The 23,911-nt window shown below is 43.3% G+C and overlaps 1 protein-coding gene across 4 annotated transcripts in view; it reads right to left on the minus strand.

Moving 5' to 3' along the window:
• MYOCD (myocardin) overlaps positions 1-23,911 on the minus strand; it is a 64,899-nt gene that overhangs the window by 17,387 nt on the left and 23,601 nt on the right. For 2 of the 4 annotated variants that reach the window (XM_069749220.1, XM_069749221.1), the window contains exons 2-4: positions 2,008-2,063; positions 864-939; positions 329-490 (exon numbers count right to left, since the gene is read on the minus strand). In XM_069749220.1, coding sequence (XP_069605321.1) covers positions 329-490; positions 864-939; positions 2,008-2,063 — 294 coding nt within the window. Of the gene's footprint in view, positions 1-328; positions 491-863; positions 940-2,007; positions 2,064-3,517; positions 3,582-11,773; positions 11,857-23,911 lie in introns of those variants that run through there. The other 2 variants (XM_069749222.1, XM_069749223.1) reach the window with 2 other exon arrangements.

The raw sequence follows: 23,911 nt of genomic DNA on the forward strand, positions 1-23,911 counted from the left end.
ATCTTGATTGCTGAGACTTATCGTCATGAAGAAATCTTCATCCTATTGCCAAACATCTCTACAACTCAACATTATAACAGTTCTGGGTGAATAGGGCACGTTCAGTTTCCAAAATAGTTTTCACGAGGCTTTATGATGGCACCTAAATCAATCCCCTCCCCAAGGAAATTAAAGATATTTGTAAAAAAAAGTTCACTGGAATTGTACTGTCTAGAGCCCGTCATTGTCCACAAAACTCCACAGAACCATATCTAGTCATGGTAGACTAACATTGGTCTAGAAGGTTGAGAGTTAACTCATGCCAATATGACAAGGGTAACATGTTTACCTTTCATGACCTCCTTCACAGTAGATTCCAGAGGAATGATATTCTTTTCCACAAGTTCTAATGGGCCTGGTCTGAGGGCAATCCTTTCGTTGAGGTCATCTGCAAGTCGGGCCCTTTTCAGTTTCATTTGGGCTGCCTGAGCCGAACCTTCAGCAGATGATTCTGGAAGACCAAATTTAGCAAAGCTCAATATCATATTGCTTGGATATGTAATATACACAAATGTTTTCCTTAGTCACTCGAGTACGTGGGGTCTTCCGGCCTACGTATAATGAAGGTATACGTTGTATAACGCTGATTTTATTGATGAACATGTTTTACTGGTTTAGATTATATAGATCTTACATAGATTTGAGTCGCATATATATGGAAACCAGGGGGAAAGTATCACTGCAACTTGGAAGTTGCATTAAGATTGGAAGAAACCCATCAACATTATTTACCTCTGGAATAGTCTCTCTTTTCTGAATGAAAATTACTTTGCACCCATGGGTGGAACATTCCATAACATGGCCAAAATGGACCTTCAGCTTACCTTGTAAAATGTGCATATCTATAGGATTGGACGTTTCTGGCCTGCTTCTGACCTTGTGCTTCAAATATTCATCACTCTATAAGAGAGTCAGAAGGTCAATAAAGAGAACATAACAATACATAAATTCCAGTTGGGTCAATCTATCATGGATGTTCCCCATATAGAATACAATTATAAGGGTTCTTTAGGTTTAAAAAAAAAGTTTTTCTTCCAGAAGGGTTCCCTCCCTGAAAATACACTAGTCACAGGTTGCCCTCCTGCTTGATCCACTAGTGATCATTGGTATACTGTGGAAGAGCAAGTGTTTCGATTTCCTGCTGTCCCACCCAGGAGAACTGAGGTATTACATAGTTCCAAAGGTTTGTGGGTCCTCCAGAAGAGAGACCCTCTTGAAGCTTCTACCTGCTCTGGTTTGGAAAAAGGAGACTCCTGTATTAATGCAAAAATCCTAAGGGTATTTGACCGGAACATTCCTTTAATATTAAAGAGTGACCAAAGTCTGTATTGGCCAGGTAGAATGTCTGGCAATTTCCACATTATAGATGTCACACTATTGTTCTCGGGTTACATCAGTCTTCTCATATTTTTTGCTTTTGATTGGAAAACCAACAGATCGGCTCAGAATAAAGACTTCTTCTCTGTGGGCCAACCATGTAACCTCTCATCTACCCTACTGTCAGACATTAATGTCCTCCCCTTTATGAATAACTTAGACTCTTGCAGGGTACATTTAAGGTCATGGAATCTTGATAACCAGTCCACCACTACGCAGAAAGTAAGCAAACACCTTAGGAGACATTCCAAGAGATGTAACTGTCCCTGATCTTGAGTTCCATCAGCTCAATGATCACATGGGCTCTTGGGACCTTGCAGTTTTCGAAGGGGATGTTTATCAGATTCTCGGCATATTTCCCAATGTATGTCTGTGATGCAAACTACTGTTGCCCACAGGAGGCCATAAAGGCACAGTTTTAGCCTCCGTAAGTGGAATAGTATTCTTTGAATACTGAAGGTAATAATCTTGCGGAAGGCTAGTGAAAGATCCTTCCCCCCACATCCTTACATTTCTTACAAGACACAGAAGAGCATTGAGTATTTAGATCCAGTTACATCACATCTGATTTATGAAGAAAGGTTTTGCTACCTTGGCTCGCTCCAAGTTTTTCCTCTGCTCCTGGAATGCAGCTGGACTTTTGAGGGCTACAACACAAACAAACAGAGAACGAAAACGATTAGTATAAACCCGAATATTTATGTTTGTACATCTGTGCTACTGAAGTAGTCATTGGCTCAGAGTTATAGGTCTAGATCAAGGACCATCTGTGATGCCTGAAGGCTGTCAATCATGCCATTTAATGCGGTATGACCATATACCCTTCATGATATAACAACCATGACAAGCTCATGTATAAAGGAAAACTCCCTTTCTTTTATTTTACCTTCTGGAGCTTTAAATTGTTTAACAACCAAGTTTCTTCCTTTCTTGATGACCACTTAGAGGCTCTGCAATAGAGCATCCATCTTTTCCAAAGAGAAGATTAATCCAGACTGGATATATCATCATCAGTCAAGGAGTAGGTGGAGTTGTTTCCCAAAATCGTAAACCTTGTGGCAAGATTGTGATACCTTCATCCTTTTAAGGAAGTTCCACCTACTCCTGATCTAGTAGCAATACCTTAATGTTTTTGATATGAATGAAAAAAAACAACAAACACAAGCAGAGCTTTGATGACGCCAACGACCCTCAACAGCATACACATGAAATGCTTACCCATGTTCTTTCAGAGCTTCTATGACTTAACCCAAACAAAGGGCTAGGTAGATAATCAAGGACGAGTATCAAAGATACAATTTTTCAACAGGTGCCTGCTCTGAAGAGGTTGAGTTACTGACCTTCAAACCCTCCTTCCATTGCTCTTCAGAATTTGGTTTGAATTTACTCACCCATATGATATTTTTTTAAAAGTTCTAAACCCCTTGGTACCAAATGAAAGGTACCCCACAGTCTCATAACAGCGGATGTAAAATCAAACCAGGCGTGGCACTCAAAGTTTGGTACCAAAAGCTGCAAGATAATACCTAAATTTGGCCAATAGAGATTGGTTCACTATTCCTGAAATTAAGCACCAGAGTTTGTGGATTATACGTAAAGTTTAGCATTGGAGGTTGATGGACTAAACGTAAAGTTTAGCATTGGAGGCTGGTGGACTAAACGTAAGGTTTAGCATTGGAGACTGGTGGACTAAACGTAAAGTTTAGCATTGGAAGTTGGTGGAATAAATGTAAAGTTTAGCACTAGAGGTTGGTGAACTATACGTGAAGTTGGACACTAAAAGTATTTGGACTATAGCTAAAATTAGACATCAGAAGTTGGTGAAGTATTCCTAAAATTAAATATCAGAGGTTGATGGACAGTAGGTAAAATTATGCACCAGAGGTTTGTGAACGCTATCTATAGAGAAGCATGAGAAGTTGGTGGACCATACCTAAAATTAGGCACTGAGAATTTGTGAACTATGCTTAAAGTTAGATATCGGATACAGGTGTAAGCTCTTCAGAGATTATCTGACTGTACTTGGACATTCATAATACATAGTCGTTTGCTTCTTGGGGAATTCATGTCCAACAGGATTGTAGAGCCCCAGTATACTTACGAGGCATGAGGCCATGTTCCACTAGATGTTGTCTGTTTCTTCTCTGCTGAAGTCGCAACTGTAAAACTGTTAGAAGAAGATTGTCAAGAATGTAGACTTCCTTGGTTATGACCAAGCCCACATGTCTCCAATGAGAACTCATGCACTTTTTCTTCAACTTGGACGTTTCTCACTGACATAGCAGGGTTAGATATGACATAATTGTTGGTTAACGGAGTTAATGATGGGGTCACACCTCATGCAGAACAAAATTAATAAGGATCACATCAAGCCAGGGAACACTGGTGGTTTGAGTAGACATGTGACTGCAAAACGTATCTTCTTACCACATGGAGCCAATTTGTCATAGTCCAAAAGATTTGGGATGAGTGATGAAAAACTAAATGGAAAGGTGCTATATCAGCGTAAGATTTCTAATCTAGGAAAATTTTTATGCATCATGGGATTGAGTAGGCTGAGACTATAAGGTTCCCTTTTGGATTCAATAGCTTCAAATTATGGAAATCATTGATCGGATTCGTTGAGGGTTCCAAATCATGGACCCTACATTACTGCTATCTTATGACTTGAAGGATGAATTCCCCTTTATCCATTAAAGATCTGTCGAAACCCCAACGTTGGTGGACAATCTATGGCTTCAGATGCCATAAGTCCAATTATTTGGACAATAACAAGTCTTTAGCCCACAATACAGAAGTCACAGGGCAGGTAGGCACGTGTAAAGTAGGTCCTTCAAATTTAAGGCTTTATGTTGCCTTCTGTGTCTTGGAAGGAAATGTTCTTCGTATCTAATTAGGAACAGATGAACCTAAAGTGGTGACAGCTGCGGGAACTGTACACGGAACGTAGCAGAAGTCATACGTTACAAATAAATGGTTTAGTAGCAATGGAGAACACGAGGCTCTAAGGGGGGGTGTGCGGGAAACATGTACGAATAAAGAGAACATCCTCCTTAACTCAAAAGTGTAACGGAACCTAAGGACTGTATAACTGTGTGTGGACGACCAACCATGTCTGACGGCAGTGTCACAACATATTGTCCATGCTACATTATCAAAGAGCAGTTTACTGCTGCCGACCCAGACCAGATGTGACCAGGACCTTACTTTAGAGCTGCTGAACAAGGGCATTATTGCATTTGTCCTACAGACGAGGTTGATTTCCGCTACTTCCTATAGGCGTATGGCGACCACCTGCCTTATTGTGCAGCAAAGATGGCAGCACAGATAACATACTGTAGCGTTAAGGAACTCAAAACTCTTAACAACAACATCAAATTATGGAGAATTTCTGTCTGGACTTCACAGACACGATGCCGACGTACAGAGTGGTGGTCAACATGAGATGAAGAGCTCAGGGGGCAGATGTTGTGAATGCAACACAACAAAGATCAGAGGATCCTCAGGTGACATACAGGAGAAGCCCAGGTTATACCATCTCTACATGTATAATTATACACAGGAGATGCCCAGGTTATACCAGCTGTACATACATAATTACATACAGGAGAAGCCCAGGTTATACCAGCTGTACATGTATAATTATATACAGAGATGCCCAGGTTATACCATCTGTACATGTATAATTATATACAGGAGATACCCAGGTTATACCATCTGTACATGTATAAATTATATACAGAGATGCCCAGGTTATACCGGCTGTACATATATAATTATATACAGGAGATACCCAGATTATACCATCTGTACATGTATAATTATACACAGGAGATGCCCAGGTTATACTAGCTGTACATATATAATTATACAAAGGAGATGCCCAGGTTATACCTGCTCTACATATATAATTATATACAGGAGATACTCATGTTATACCATCTGTATATATATAACTATATACAGGAGATGCCCAGGTGATACCTGCTCTACATATATAATTATATACAGGGGATGCCCAGATTATACCGGCCCTACATATATAATTATATACAGGAGATACCCAGGTTATACCATCTGTACATATATAATTATATACAGGAGAAGCCCAGGTTATACCTGCTCTACATATATAATTATATACAGGAGATGCCCAGGTTATACCAGCTGTACATATACATATATAATTATATACAGGAGATGTCCAGGTTATACCAGCTGTACATATATAATTATATACAGGAGATGCCCAGGTTATACCAGCTCTACATACATAATTATACACAGGAGATGCCCAGGTTATACCAACTGTACATATATAATTATACACAGGAGATGTCCAGGTTATACCAACTGTACATATATAATTATACAAATTAGATGCCCAGGTTATACCAGCTGTACATATATAATTATACATAGGAGATGCCCAGGTTATACCAGCTGTACATATATAATTATACAAATGAGATGCCCAGGTTATACCAGCTGTATATATATAATTATATACAGGAGATGCCCAGGTTATACCAGCTGTACATATATAATGATATACAGGAGATGCCCAGGTTATACCAGCTGTACATATATAATTATATACAGGAGATACCCAGGTTATACCGGCTGTACATATATAATTATATACAGGAGATGCCCAGGTTATACCAGCTGTACATATATAATTATACACAGGAGATGCCCAGGTTATACCAACTGTACATATATAATTATATACAGGAGATGCCCAGGTTATACCAGCTGTATATATATAATTATATACAGGAGATGCCCAGGTTATACCAGCTGTACATATATAATGATATACAGGAGATGCCCAGGTTATACCAGCTGTATATATATAATTATATACAGGAGATGCCCAGGTTATGCCAGCTGTACATATATAATGATATACAGGAGATGCCCAGGTTATACCAGCTGTACATATATAATTATATACAGGAGATACCCAGGTTATACCGGCTGTACATATATAATTATATACAGAAGATGCCCAGGTTATACCAGCTGTACATACATAATTATACACAGGAGATGCCCAGGTTATACCAGCCGTACATATATAATTATATACAGGAGATACCCAGGTTATACCAGCTGTATAAATATAATTATATACAGGAGATGACCAAGTTATACCAGCCATACATGTATAATTATATACAGCAGATGCCCAGGTTATACCAGCTGTACATATATAATTATACACAGGAGGTGACCAAGTTATACCGGCTGTACATATATAATTATATACAGGAGATGCCCAGGTTATACCAACTGTACATACATAATTATATACAGGAGATACCCAGGTTATACCAGCCGTACATTTATAATTATATACAGGAGATGCCCAGAATATACCAGCTGTACACATATAATTGTACACAGGAGATGCCCAGGTTATACCGGCTGTACATATATAATTATATACAGGAGATGCCCAGAATATACCAGTATACCAGCTGTACACATATAATTGTACACAGGAGATGCCCAGGTTATACCGGCTGTACATATATAACTATATACAGGAGATGTCTAGAATATACCAGCTGTACACATATAATTGTACACAGGAGATGCCCAGGTTATACCGGCTGTACATATATAATTATATACAGGAGATGCCCAGAATATACCAGCTGTACACATATAATTATATACAGGAGATGCCCAGGTTATACCAGTTGTACATATATAATTATATACAGGAGATACCCAGGATATACCAGCTGTACACATATATTTATATACAGGAGATGCCCAGGTTATACCGGCTGTACATATATAATTATATACAGGAGATGCCCAGGTCATACCAGCTGTACACATATAATTATATACAGGAGATGCCCAGGTTATACCAGCTGTGTATATATAATTATATACAGGAGATGCCCAGGTTATTCCAGCTGTACATATATAATTATATACAGGAGATGCCCAGGTTATACCAGCTGTGTATATATAATTATATGCAGGAGATTCACAGGTTATACCAGCTGTACATATATAATTATACTCAGGAGATGCCCAGAATATACCAGCTGTACACATATAATTGTACACAGGAGATGCCCAGGTTATACCAGCTGTACACATATAATTATATACAGGAGATGCCCAGGTTATACCAGCTGTACACATATAATTGTACACAGGAGATGCCCATGTTATTCCGGCTGTACATACATAATTATATACAGGAGATGCCCAGGTTATACCAGCTGTACATACAGTTAGGTCCATATATATTTGGACAGAGGCAACATTTTTCTAATTTTGGTTATAGACATTACCGCAATGAATTTTAAACAAAACAATTCAGATGCAGTTGAAGTTCCGACTTTCAGCTTTCATTTGAGGGAATCCACATTAAAATTGGATGAAGGGTTTAGGAGTTTCAGCTCCTTAACATGTGCCACCCTGTTTTTAAAGGGACCAAAAGTAATTGGACAATTGACTCCAAGGCTATTTCATGGACAGGTGTGGGCAATCCCTTCGTTATATCATTCTCAATTAAGCAGATAAAAGGCCTGGAGGTGATTTGCGGTGTGGTGCTTGCATTTGGAAGGTTTTGCTATGAAGTAAACATGCGGTCAAAGGAGCTCTTCATGCAGGTGAAACAAGCCTTCCTTAAGCTGCAAAAACAGAAAAAACCCATCCGAGAAATTGCTACAATATTAGGAGTGGCAAAATCTACAGTTTGGTACATCCTGAGAAAGAAAGCACTGGTGAACTCATCAATGCAAAAAGACCTGGGCGCCCACGGAAGACAACAGTGGTGGATGATCGCAGAATAATCTCCATGGTGAAGAGAAACCCCTTCACAACAGCCAACCAAGTGACCAACACTCTCCAGGAGGTCGGCGATCAATATCCAAATCTACCATAAAGAGAAGACTGCATGAAAGTAAATACAGAGGGTTCACTGCACGGTGCAAGCCACTCATAAGCATCAAGAATAAAAAGGCTAGACTGGACTTTGCTAAAAAACATCTAAAAAAGCCAGCACAGTTCTGGAAGAACATTCTTTGGACAGATGAAACCAAGATCAACCTCTACCAGAATGATGGAAAGAGAAAAGTATGGCGAAGGCGTGGTACAGCTCATGATCCAAAGCACACCACATCATCTGTAAAACACGGCGGAGGCAGTGTGATGGCTTGGGCATGCATGGCTGCCAGTGGTACTGGGTCACTAATGTTTATTGATGATGTGACACAGGACAGAAGCAGCCGAATGAATTCTGAGGTATTCAGAGACATACTGTGTGCTCAGATCCAGCCAAATGTAGCCAAACTGATTGGTCGTCGTTTCATACTACAGATGGACAATGACCCAAAACATAAAGTCAAAGCAACCCAGGAGTTTATTAAAGCAAAGAAGTGGAATATTCCTGAATGGCCAAGTCAGTCACCTGATCTCAACCATATTGAGCATGCATTTCACTTGCTAAAGACTGAACTTCAGACAGAAAGGCCCAGAAACAAACAGCAACTGAAAACCACCACAGTGAAGGCCTGGCAGAGCATCAAAAAGGAGGAAACACAGGGTCTGGTGATGTCCATGAGTTCAAGACTTCAGGCAGTCATTGCCAACAAAGGGTTTTCAACCAAGTACTAGAAATGAACATTTTATTTAAAATTATTGAATCTGTCCAATTACTTTTGATCCCTTTAAAACAGGGGGGCACATGTGAAGGAGCTGAAACTCCTAAACCCTTCATCCAATTTTAATGTGGATACCCTCAAATGAAAGCTGAAAGTCTGAACTTCAACTGCATCTGAATTGTTTTGTTTAAAATTCATTGTGGTAATGTCTATAACCAAAATTAGAAAAATGTTGTCTCTGTCCAAATATATATGGACCTAACTGTATATAATTATATACAAGAGATGCCCAGGTTATACCAGCTGTAGATATATAATTATACAAAGGAGATGCCCAGGTTATACCGGCTGTACATACATAATTATATACAGGAGATGCCAAGGTTATACCAGCTGTGCATACATAATTATATACAGGAGATGCCCAGGTTATACCAGCTGTACATACATAATTATATACAGGAGATGCCCAGGTTATACCAGCTGTACATATATAATTATACACAGGAGATGCCCAGGTTATACCAGCTGTACATATATAATTATATACAGGAGATGTCCAGGTTATACCGGCTGTACATATATAATTATATACAGGAGATGCCCAGGTTATACCAGCTGCACATACATAATTATATACAGGAGATACCCAGGTTATACCAGCTGTATATATATAATTATATACAGGAGATGCCCAGGTTATACCAGCAAGCTCCATATATACAGTTATTATGAGAATAGCAGACTTTGGTTAGATTTGGAGGAGCCTCTACAGTCTTCCCCAATACAGATGTCCACCATAAGGAAAGGAAGGTGCCTTAGGTAAAAGGAGCAGATAGCGCCAGTCCTTCACCACGAGTCCATGACCAATAAAAAAAGGAAATGAAGATGGAAAACAAAGTCCAAGACACAAGGAAGTTGTGACCAAGACAGGATGTCTCCTAATGGTTAATGATGGTCTAGCTGGGAAATGTGTGATGACCATCTCAATATTCGGTGATTGCTGCTGCCCAGGATCGGCAAGGACGACGGCAGAAGAATGACGTAATGTGGCACCTCCAATGTTCAGATTCTTCTCCTGAGAGATAATCGTTTATTTAGAGCACATATAATCTCTTAGACTATGATGAGCTTGTATACACAGCAATGGGATGTGTCAGAGTGACCCTGTAATACAGATATTTCTGGAGAGACATGATGGTGGAGTGATGAAGGACTCGCCAACATGAAATGTGACCAGAGATTAAAAGCCCCAATCCTTCCAGATCTATCGTCATTCTGAAGGGACAAAGACAAAGAGATCTCTGAATACAGCGAGATAAGGAAACTATCACTCTGTACAAGAATGTAACTACTATAATACTGCTCCTATGTACAAGAATATAACTACTATAATACTGCCCCTATGTACAAGAATATAACTACTATAATACTGCCCCTATGTACAAGAATATAACTACTATAATACTGCCCCTATGTACAAGAATATAACTACTATAATACTGCCCCTATGTACAAGAATATAACTACTATAATACTGCCCCCTATGTACAAGAATATAACTACTATAATACTGCTTGTATGTACAAGAATATAACTACTATAATACTGCCCCTATGTACAAGAATATAACTACTATAATACTGCTCCTATGTACAAGAATGTAACTACTATAATACTGCTCCTATGTACAAGAATATAACTACTATAATACTGCTCCCTATGTACAAGAATATAACTACTATAATACTGCTCGTATGTACAAGAATATAACTACTATAATACTGCCCCTATGTACAAGAATATAACTACTATAATACTGCTCGTATGTACAAGAATATAACTACTATAATACTGCCCCTATGTACAAGAATATAACTACTATAATACTGCTCCTATGTATAAGAATATAACTACTATAATACTGCTCCTATGTACAAGAAGATAACTACTATAATACTGCTCGTATGTACAAGAATATAACTACTATAATACTGCCCCTATGTACAAGAATATAACTACTATAATACTGCCCCTATGTACAAGAATATAACTACTATAATACTGCCCCCTATGTACAAGAATATAACTACTATAATACTGCTTGTATGTACAAGAATATAACTACTATAATACTGCCCCTATGTACAAGAATATAACTACTATAATACTGCTCCTATGTACAAGAATGTAACTACTATAATACTGCTCCCTATGTACAAGAATATAACTACTATAATACTGCTCGTATGTACAAGAATATAACTACTATAATACTGCCCCTATGTACAAGAATATAACTACTATAATACTGCCCCTATGTACAAGAATATAACTACTATAATACTGCCCCCTATGTACAAGAATATAACTACTATAATACTGCTTGTATGTACAAGAATATAACTACTATAATACTGCCCCTATGTACAAGAATATAACTACTATAATACTGCTCCTATGTACAAGAATGTAACTACTATAATACTGCTCCCTATGTACAAGAATATAACTACTATAATACTGCTCGTATGTACAAGAATATAACTACTATAATACTGCCCCTATGTACAAGAATATAACTACTATAATACTGCTTGTATGTACAAGAATATAACTACTATAATACTGCCCCTATGTACAAGAATATAACTACTATAATACTGCTCCTATGTATAAGAATATAACTACTATAATACGGCAATGATTGTTGAACAGACCTTAGTGGCCCTTCCCCCTTCATGGTATATACACAGGACGTGTGGTATACAGGCTGAAGCTGCTGCAGTCAGATATGATGCTGTGTGGGAAGGGTTAATGGCTCTGGCACTGCATCTTGGGGTTTTCTTCCTGTCTTGTGCCCTTTGATGTAAGTTGGAAACATATGGCGGTGGCACCAGCATGGCCGGTGTGTTCAGGACCCTGGGGGTCTCTGTTAGACCTGGGTCGCCCACTCTGCAGGGCAGGAATCTGCACTCAGCTGTTGAGCAAGGGCTAAAGCTAATGTAGAAATGTGGATGAGCTGCTCACAGCTGAGGGTTCGTGTCGTAACAGCTGCATGGTTCCTTACACAATGTAACGGCAGGAAATCAGCAGAGAAATCTCACTTATTACCCTGCAGAGCTTGCAATCTAATCTACACCTATATACATGAGGCACAGAGTGAGCCGAGTATATACATGAGGCACAGACTAACCTGAGTATATACATGAGGCACAGACTAACCTGAGTATATACACAAGGCACAGACTGACCTGAGTATATACATGAGGCACAGACTGACCTGAGTATATACATGAGGCACAGACTGACCTGAGTATATACACGAGGCACAGAATGACCTGAGTATATACACGAGGCACAGACTGACCTGAGTATATACACGAGGCACAGACTGACCTGAGTATACACACGAGGCACAGACTGACCTGAGTATATACACGAGGCACAGACTGACCTGAGTATACACACGAGGCACAGACTGACCTGAGTATACACACGAGGCACAGACTGACCTGAGTATATACACGAGGCACAGACTGACCTGAGTATACACACGAGGCACAGACTGACCTGAGTATATACACGAGGCACAGACTGACCTGAGTATACACACGAGGCACAGACTGACCTGAGTATATACATGAAGCAGACTGACCTGAGTATATACATGAGGCACAGACTGACCTGAGTATATACATGAGGCACAGAGTGACCTGAGTATATACATGAGGCACAGACTGACCTGAGTATATACATGAGGCACAGACTGACCTGAGTATATACATGAGGCACAGACTGACCTGAGTATATACATGAGGCACAGACTGACCTGAGTATATACACGAGGCACAGACTGACCTGAGTATATACATTAGGCACAGAGTGACCTGAGTATATACATGAGGCACAGACTGACCTGAGTATATACATGAGGCACAGACTGACCTGAGTATATACACGAGGCACAGACTGACCTGAGTATATACATTAGGCACAGAGTGACCTGAGTATATACATGAGGCACAGACTGACCTGAGTATATACATGAGGCACAGACTGACCTGAGTATATACACGAGGCACAGACTGACCTGAGTATATACATTAGGCACAGAGTGACCTGAGTATATACATGAGGCACAGACTGACCTGAGTATATACATGAGGCACAGACTGACCTGAGTATATACACGAGGCACAGACTGACCTGAGTATATACACGAGGCACAGAGTGACCTGAGTATATACATGAGTTACAGAGTGACCTGAGGGGGGATATGTTCCTGTTTTGCTATTTTACGAGACCCCCGAGTGACCCCGGAACATTTCGTCTTTGGCCGCTCAGGTTTCATGTTTTCCACATAAGACAAGAAACATTTTGCAATCAGGGAAACTATAAAACGCGTCGGTTTCATGGGTGGAATGTGGGGGGACGGCGGGTGACGATTTTGTCATTTTTAAAGGGGGTCTGCAGAACCCTAAACACTGTGTCACATTGCACTGATCTAGTAATCTGGACCCTGGATATCGACCTCGGGGGCTTCCACTACGAGGACCACCTCAGTATTCAGAATGAATCTTCCTCCTGATCCATAGGTCATGCCTGGTCTCTCCTGCCAGTCTGCACCATGGAGCACAGAGTAGACCTGAGCAATTGATCTCGATCAGCCCTGGAGGATCGACTCATCGTGTCTTCTCCATGTACGTATGCACAGAGGAGACATTACTAATCCATCGTCCAGGAGGATCAACTTGTCGTGTCTTCTCCATGTACAGATGCACAGAGGAGACATTACTAATCCATCACCCTGGAGGATCGACTCGTCGTGTCTTCTCCATGTATCACTGCACAGAGGAGACATTACTAATCCATCGCCCGGGAGGATCGACTTGTCGTGTCTTCTCCATGTACCGATGCACAGAGGAGACATTACTAATCCATTGCCCTGGAGGATTGACTCGTCGTGTCTTCTCCATATATCGGTGCACAGAGGAGACATTAGAAATCCATCGCCCAGGAGGATCGACTCGTCACATCTGCTCCATGTACCGATGCAAAGAGGAGACATTACTAATCCATCGCCAGGGAGGATTGACTCGTCGTGTCTTCTCCATGTACATATGCACAGAGGAGACATTACTAATCCATCGCCCGGGAGGTTCGACTCGTCGTGTCTTCACCATGTACTTAGGAACAGAGGAGACATTACTAATCCATTGCCTGGGAGGATCGACTCGTCGTGTCTTCTCCATGTACCGATGCACAGAGGAGACATTACTAATCCATCGCCCGGGAGGATCGACTCGTCGTGTCTTCACCATGTACTTAGGAACAGAGGAGACATTACTAATCCATCACCCGGGAGGATCGACTCGTCGTGTCTTCTCCATGTACTTACGAACAGAGGAGACATTACTAGTCCATCGCCCTGGAGGATCGACTAGTCATGTCTTCTCCATATATCACTGCACAGAGGAGACATTACTAATCCATCGCCAGGGAGGATTGACTCGTCGTGTCTTCTCTATGTATCGGTGCTCAGAGGAGACATTGCTAATCCATCGCCCGGGAGGATCGACGCGTTGTGTCTTCTCCATGTACTGATGCACAGAGGAGACATTACTAATCCATCGCCCCTGAGGATCGACTTGTGTCTTCTCCATGTACGTATGCACAGAGGAGACATTACTAATCCATCGACCGGGAGGATTGTGTCGTCTCCTCTGTGCATCGGTACATGGGGAAATTACTAATCCATCACCCTGGAGGATCGACTCGTCGTGTCTTCTCCATATACCGATGCACAGAGGAGACATTACTAATCCATCGACCGGGAGGATTGTGTCGTCTCCTCTGTGCATCGGTACATGGGGAAATTACTAATCCATCACCCTGGAGGATCGACTCGTCGTGTCTTCTCCATGTACCGATGCACAGAGGAGACATTACTAATCCATCGCCAGGGAGGATCGACTTGTCGTGTCTTCTCTATGTATTGGTGCACAGAGGAGACATTACTAATCCATCGCCAGGGAGGATCGACTTGTCGTGTCTTCTCTATGTATCGGTGCACAGAGGAAACATTACTAATCAGTTGCCCTGGAGGATCGACTCGCCGTGTCTTCTCCATGTACCAATGCACAGAGGAGACATTAGTAATCCATCGCCCTGGAGGATTGACTCATCGTGTCTTCTCCATGTACCTATGCACAGAGGAGACATTACTAATCCATCGCCAGGGATGATCGACTTGTTGTGTCTTCTCCATGTACCGATGCACAGAGGAGACATTACTAATCCATCGCCCTGGAGGATCGACTCGTCGTGTTTTCTTCATGTAAAGATACAGAGGAGACATTACTAATCCATCACCAGGGATGATCGACTCGTTGTGTCTTCTCTATGTATTGTTGCACAGAGAAGACATTACTAATCCATTGCCCTGGAGTGTTGTGAATTCTGCTCTTGGGCTCCCTCCGGTGGTTATGAGTGGTAGTGCTGCGGTAGTTGGATAGCAGCATTTATCAGGTGTATCTATTTTTTGCAATTTGGGCTGGGCTATTTAGCCCTGCTTTATCCTTTAGTCAGTGCCAGTTGTCCATTGTTTTTGGAGGATTCACATCCATACCTGGTCTCTCCTGTTCTGCTGTTCATTTCAACAAAGATAAGTTCAGGCTTTGTTTTTGCTGTCCACCTGCTGTGGACCTTATAGTTTGGTGCATTTTCATGTTTTGTCTTGTCCAGCTTTGTCTGTGAAGGATTTTTTGCAGCCAAGCTGTGTCTCTGGAGATGCAGATATACCCTCCATGTCTTTAGTCAGATGTGGTGATTTGTATTTTCTGTGGTGGATATTTTCTAGTGTTTTAATACTGACCGCATAGTACTCTGTCCTTTTCTTTCTTTTTAGCTAGTATGGCCTCCTACGCTAAATTCTGATTTAATATCTGCGTATGTTATTTCCCTCTCCTCTCACAGTCAATATTTGTGGGGGGCTGTCTATCCTTTGGGGATTTTCTCTGAGGCAAGATAGTTTTCCCGTTTCTGTCTTTAGGGGAAGTTAGTTCTTAGGCTGTGTCGAGGGGTCCAGGGAGTGTTAGGTACCCCCCACGGCTACTTCTAGTTGCGCTGTTAAGTTCAGGGTTTGCGGTCAGTACAGGTTCCACCTTCTCCAGAGTACGTCTCATGCTGCTCCTAGGCCACCAGATCATAACACTGGAGGATCGACTCGCCGTGTCTTCTCCATGTACCGATGCACAGAGAAGACATTACTAATCCATCGCCCTGAAGGATCGACTCATCGTATCTTCTCCATGCAACGATGCACAGAGGAGACATTACTAATCCATCGCCCTGAAGGATCGACTCATCGTATCTTCTCCATGCAACGATGCACAGAGGAGACATTACTAATCCATCGCCCTGAAGGATCGACTCGTCGCGTCTGCTCCATGTACCTGTGCACAAAGGAGACATTACTAATTTATCGCCAGGGAGGATTGACTCGTCGTGTCTTCTCTATGTATCGGTGCTCAGAGGAGACATTACTAATCCATCACCCGGGAGGATCGACTTGTTGTGTCTTCTCCATGTACCGATGCACAGAGACATTACTAATCCATCGCCCGTGAGGATCGACTCGTTGTGTCTTCTCCATGTACCGATGCACAGAGGAGACATTACTAATCCATTGCCCTTGAGGATCGACTCGTCGTGTCGTCTCCACGTACCAATGCACAGAGGAGACATTACTAATCCATCGACCGTGAGGATTGACTCGTCGTGTCGTCTCCTCTGTGCATCGGTACATGGGGAAATTACTAATCCATCACCCTGGAGGATCGACTCGTCGTGTCTTCTCCATGTACCGATGCACAGAGGAGACATTACTAATCCATCGCACGGGAGGATCAAATCATCGTCGTGTTTTCACCATGTACTTAGGAACAGAGGAGACATTACTAATCCATCAACCTGGAGGATCGACTCGTCGTGTCTTCTCCATTTACCGATGCACAGAGGAGACATTACTAATCCATCGCCAGGGAGGATCGACTTGTCGTGTCTTCTCTATGTATTGGTGCACAGAGGAGACATTACTAATCCATCGCCAGGGAGGATCGACTTGTCGTGTCTTCTTCATGTAAAGATACAGAAGAGACATTACTAATCCATCGCCAGGGATGATCGACTCGTTGTGTCTTCTCTATGTATTGTTGCACAGAGGAGACATTACTAATCCATCGCCGTGGAGGATCGACTCGCCGTGTCTTCTCCATGTACCGATGCACAGAGGAGACATTACTAATCCATTACCCTGGAGGATCGACTTGTCGTGTCTTCTCCATGTATCAATGCACAGTGGAGACATTACTAATCCATCGGCCTGGAGGATCGACTCGTCGTGTCTTCTCCATGTGCGTATGCACAGAGGAGACATTACTAATCCATCACCCAGGAGGATCGACTCGTCGCATCTGCTCCATGTACCTGTGCACAGAGGAGACATTACTAATCCATCGCCGTGGAGGATCGACTCGCCGTGTCTTCTCCATGTACCGATGCACAGAGGAGACATTACTAATCCATTGCCCTGGAGGATCGACTTGTCGTGTCTTCTCCATGTATCAATGCACAGTGGAGACATTACTAATCCATCGGCCTGGAGGATCGACTCGTCGTGTCTTCTCCATGTGCGTATGCACAGAGGAGACATTACTAATCCATCACCCAGGAGGATCGACTCGTCGCATCTGCTCCATGTACCTGTGCACAGAGGAGACATTACTAATCCATCGCCAGGGAGGATTGACTCGTCGTGTCTTCACCATGTACTTAGGAACAGAGGAGACATTACTAATACATTGCCTGGGAGGATCGACTCATCGTACCTTCTCCATGTACTTACGAACAGAGGAGACCTTACTAATCCATCGCCCTGGAGGATCGACTAGTCATGTTTTTACTCCATGTATCACTGCACAGAGAAGACATTACTAATCCATCGCCAGGGAGGATTGACTCGTCATGTCTTCACCATGTACTTAGGAACAGAGGAGACATTACTAATACATTGCCTGGGAGGATCGACTCATCGTGTCTTCTCCATGTACTTACGAACAGAGGAGACATTACTAATCCATCGCCCAGGAGGATCGACTCGTCGCATCTGTTCCATGTACCTGTGCACAGAGAAGACATTACTAATCCATCGCCCGGGAGAATCGACTCGTTGTGTCTTCTCCATGTACCGATGCACAGAGGAGACATTACTAATCCATCGTCCGTGAGGATCGACTCGTTCTGTCTTCTCCATGTACCGATGCACAGAGGAGACATTACTAATCCATCAACTGGGAGGATCGACGCGTTGTGTCTTCTCCATGTACCGATGCACAGAGGAGACATTACTAATCCATCGCCCAGGAGGATCAACTCGTCGCGTCTGCTCCATGTACCTGTGCACAGAGGAGACATTACTAATCCATCGCCAGGGAGGATTGACTCATCGTGTCTTCTCTATGTATCGGTGCTCAGAGGAGACATTACTAATCCATCGCCCGGGAGGATCGACTCGTTGTGTCTTCTCCATGTACCGATGCACAGAGGAGATATTACTAATCCATCGCCCGTGAGGATCGACTCATTGTGTCTTCTCCATGTACCGATGCACAGAGGAGACATTACTAATCCATCGACTGGGAGGATCGACGCGTTGTGTCTTCTCCATGTACCGATGCACAGAGGAGACATTACTAATCCATCACCCAGGAGGATCGACTCGTCACGTCTGCTCCATGTACCGGTGCACAGAGGAGACATTACTAATTTATCGCCAGGGAGGATCGACGCGTTGTGTCTTCTCCATGTACCGATGCACAGAGGAGACATTACTAATCCATCGCCCATGAGGATCGACTCGTTGTGTCTTCTCCATGTACCGATGCACAGAGGAGACATTTCTAATCCATCGACCGGGAGGATTGACGCGTCGTGTCTTCTCTATGTATTGGTGCACAGAGGAGACATTACTAATCAGTTGTCCTGGAGGATCGACTCGCCGTGTCTTCTCCATGTACCAATGCACAGAGGAGACATTAGTAATCCATCGCCCTGGATGATCGACTCGTCGTGTCTTCTCCATGTACCTATGCACAGAGGAGACATTACTAATCCATCGCCCTGAAGGATCAACTCGTCGTATCTTCTCCATGTACCGATGCACAGAGGAGACATTACTAATCCATCGCCCTGAAGGATCGACTTGTCGTGTCTTTTCCATGAACCAATGCACAGTGGAGACATTACTAATCCATCGCCCAGGAGGATTGACTCGTCGTCTCTTCTCCATGTACGTATGCACAGAGGAGACATTACTAATCCATCGTCCAGGAGGATCGGCTCGTCGTGTCTTCTCCATGTACGTATGCACAGAGGAGACATTACTAATCCATCGACCGGGAGGATTGACTCGTCGTGTCGTCTCCTCTGTGCATCGGTACATGGGGAAATTACTAATCCATCACCCTGGAGGATCGACTCGTCGTGTCTTCTCCATATACCGATGCACAGAGGAGACATTACTAATCCATTGCCAGGGATGATCGACTTGTCGTGTCTTCTCCATGTACCGATGCACAGAGGAGACATTACTAATCCATCGCCCTGGAGGATCGACTCGTCGTGTTTTCTTCATGTAAAGATACAGAGGAGACATTACTAATCCATCACCAGGGATGATCGACTCGTTGTGTCTTCTCTATGTATTGTTGCACAGAGAAGACATTACTAATCCATTGCCCTGGAGTGTTGTGAATTCTGCTCTTGGGCTCCCTCCGGTGGTTATGAGTGGTAGTGCTGCGGTAGTTGGATAGCAGCATTTATCAGGTGTATCTATTTTTTGCAATTTGGGCTGGGCTATTTAGCCCTGCTTTATCCTTTAGTCAGTGCCAGTTGTCCATTGTTTTTGGAGGATTCACATCCATACCTGGTCTCTCCTGTTCTGCTGTTCATTTCAACAAAGATAAGTTCAGGCTTTGTTTTTGCTGTCCACCTGCTGTGGACCTTATAGTTCGGTGCATTTTCATGTTTTGTCTTGTCCAGCTTTGTCTGTGAAGGATTTTTTGCAGCCAAGCTGTGTCTCTGGAGATGCAGATATACCCTCCATGTCTTTAGTCAGATGTGGTGATTTGTATTTTCTGTGGTGGATATTTTCTAGTGTTTTAATACTGACCGCATAGTACTCTGTCCTTTTCTTTCTTTTTAGCTAGTATGGCCTCCTACGCTAAATTCTGATTTCATACCTGCACATGTTATTTCCCTCTCCTCTCACAGTCAATATTTGTGGGGGGCTGTCTATCCTTTGGGGATTCTCTCTGAGGCAAGATAGTTTTCCCGTTTCTGTCTTTAGGGGAAGTTAGTTCTTAGGCTGTGTCGAGGGGTCCAGGGAGTGTTAGGTACCCCCCACGGCTACTTCTAGTTGCGCTGTTAAGTTCACGGTTTGCGGTCAGTACAGGTTCCACCTTCTCCAGAGTACGTCTCATGCTGCTCCTAGGCCACCAGATCATAACACTGGAGGATCGACTCGCCGTGTCTTCTCCATGTACCGATGCACAGAGAAGACATTACTAATCCATCGCCCTGAAGGATCGACTCATCGTATCTTCTCCATGCAACGATGCACAGAGGAGACATTACTAATCCATCGCCCTGAAGGATCGACTCGTCGCGTCTGCTCCATGTACCTGTGCACAAAGGAGACATTACTAATTTATCGCCAGGGAGGATTGACTCGTCGTGTCTTCTCTATGTATCGGTGCTCAGAGGAGACATTACTAATCCATCGCCCGGGAGGATCGACTCGTTGTGTCTTCTCCATGTACCGATGCACAGAGGAGACATTACTAATCCATTGCCCTTGAGGATCGACTCGTCGTGTCGTCTCCACGTACCAATGCACAGAGGAGACATTACTAATCCATTGACCGTGAGGATTGACTCGTCGTGTCGTCTCCTCTGTGCATCGGTACATGGGGAAATTACTAATCCATCACCCTGGAGGATCGACTCGTCGTGTCTTCTCCATGTACCGATGCACAGAGGAGACATTACTAATCCATCGCACGGGAGGATCAAATCATCGTCGTGTCTTCACCATGTACTTAGGAACAGAGGAGACATTACTAATCCATCAACCTGGAGGATCGACTCGTCGTGTCTTCTCCATTTACCGATGCACAGAGGAGACATTACTAATCCATCGCCAGGGAGGATCGACTTGTCGTGTCTTCTCTATGTATTGGTGCACAGAGGAGACATTACTAATCCATCGCCAGGGAGGATCGACTTGTCGTGTCTTCTTCATGTAAAGATACAGAAGAGACATTACTAATCCATCGCCAGGGATGATCGACTCGTTGTGTCTTCTCTATGTATTGTTGCACAGAGGAGACATTACTAATCCATCGCCGTGGAGGATCGACTCGCCGTGTCTTCTCCATGTACCGATGCACAGAGGAGACATTACTAATCCATTGCCCTGGAGGATCGACTTGTCGTGTCTTCTCCATGTATCAATGCACAGTGGAGACATTACTAATCCATCGGCCTGGAGGATCGACTCGTCGTGTCTTCTCCATGTGCGTATGCACAGAGGAGACATTACTAATCCATCACCCAGGAGGATCGACTCGTCGCATCTGCTCCATGTACCTGTGCACAGAGGAGACATTACTAATCCATCGCCGTGGAGGATCGACTCGCCGTGTCTTCTCCATGTACCGATGCACAGAGGAGACATTACTAATCCATTGCCCTGGAGGATCGACTTGTCGTGTCTTCTCCATGTATCAATGCACAGTGGAGACATTACTAATCCATCGGCCTGGAGGATCGACTCGTCGTGTCTTCTCCATGTGCGTATGCACAGAGGAGACATTACTAATCCATCACCCAGGAGGATCGACTCGTCGCATCTGCTCCATGTACCTGTGCACAGAGGAGACATTACTAATCCATCGCCAGGGAGGATTGACTCGTCGTGTCTTCTCTATGTATCGGTGCTCAGAGGAGACATTACTAATCCATCGCCCGGGAGGATCGACTCGTTGTGTCTTCTCCATGTACCGATGCACAGAGGAGACATTACTAATCCATCACCCGTGAGGATCGACTCATTGTGTCTTCTCCATGTACCGATGCACAGAGGAGACATTACTAATCCATCGACTGGGAGGATCGACGCGTTGTGTCTTCTCCATGTACCGATGCACAGAGGAGACATTACTAATCCATCACCCAGGAGGATCGACTCGTCACGTCTGCTCCATGTACCGGTGCACAGAGGAGACATTACTAATTTATCGCCAGGGAGGATCGACGCGTTGTGTCTTCTCCATGTACTGATGCACAGAGGAGACATTACTAATCCATCGCCCATGAGGATCGACTCGTTGTGTCTTCTCCATGTACCGATGCACAGAGGAGACATTTCTAATCCATCGACCGGGAGGATTGACGCGTCGTGTCTTCTCTATGTATTGGTGCACAGAGGAGACATTACTAATCAGTTGTCCTGGAGGATCGACTCGCCGTGTCTTCTCCATGTACCAATGCACAGAGGAGACATTAGTAATCCATCGCCCTGGATGATCGACTCGTCGTGTCTTCTCCATGTACCTATGCACAGAGGAGACATTACTAATCCATCGCCCTGAAGGATCAACTCGTCGTATCTTCTCCATGTACCGATGCACAGTGGAGACATTACTAATCCATCGCCCAGGAGGATTGACTCGTCGTCTCTTCTCCATGTACGTATGCACAGAGGAGACATTACTAATCCATCGTCCAGGAGGATCGGCTCGTCGTGTCTTCTCCATGTACGTATGCACAGAGGAGACATTACTAATCCATCGACCGGGAGGATTGACTCGTCGTGTCGTCTCCTCTGTGCATCGGTACATGGGGAAATTACTAATCCATCACCCTGGAGGATCGACTCGTCGTGTCTTCTCCATATACCGATGCACAGAGGAGACATTACTAATCCATCGACCGGGAGGATCGACTTGTCGTGTCTTCTCTATGTATTGGTGCACAGAGGAGACATTACTAATCCATCGCCAGGGAGGATCGACTTGTCGTGTCTTCTCTATGTATCGGTGCACAGAGGAAACATTACTAATCAGTTGCCCTGGAGGATCGACTCGCTGTGTCTTCTCCATGTACCAATGCACAGAGGAGACATTAGTAATCCATCGCCCTGGAGGATTGACTCATCGTGTCTTCTCCATGTACCTATGCACAGAGGAGACATTACTAATCCATCGCCAGGGATGATCGACTTGTCGTGTCTTCTCCATGTACCGATGCACAGAGGAGACATTACTAATCCATCGCCCTGGAGGATCGACTCGTCGTGTTTTCTTCATGTAAAGATACAGAGGAGACATTACTAATCCATCACCAGGGATGATCGACTCGTTGTGTCTTCTCTATGTATTGTTGCACAGAGAAGACATTACTAATCCATTGCCCTGGAGTGTTGTGAATTCTGCTCTTGGGCTCCCTCCGGTGGTTATGAGTGGTAGTGCTGCGGTAGTTGGATAGCAGCATTTATCAGGTGTATCTATTTTTTGCAATTTGGGCTGGGCTATTTAGCCCTGCTTTATCCTTTAGTCAGTGCCAGTTGTCCATTGTTTTTGGAGGATTCACATCCATACCTGGTCTCTCCTGTTCTGCTGTTCATTTCAACAAAGATAAGTTCAGGCTTTGTTTTTGCTGTCCACCTGCTGTGGACCTTATAGTTCGGTGCATTTTCATGTTTTGTCTTGTCCAGCTTTGTTTGTGAAGGATTT

This window comes from Ranitomeya imitator, chromosome 2 (genome assembly GCF_032444005.1).
Source record: "Ranitomeya imitator isolate aRanImi1 chromosome 2, aRanImi1.pri, whole genome shotgun sequence".
NCBI classification, from domain to species: Eukaryota; Metazoa; Chordata; class Amphibia; order Anura; family Dendrobatidae; genus Ranitomeya; species Ranitomeya imitator.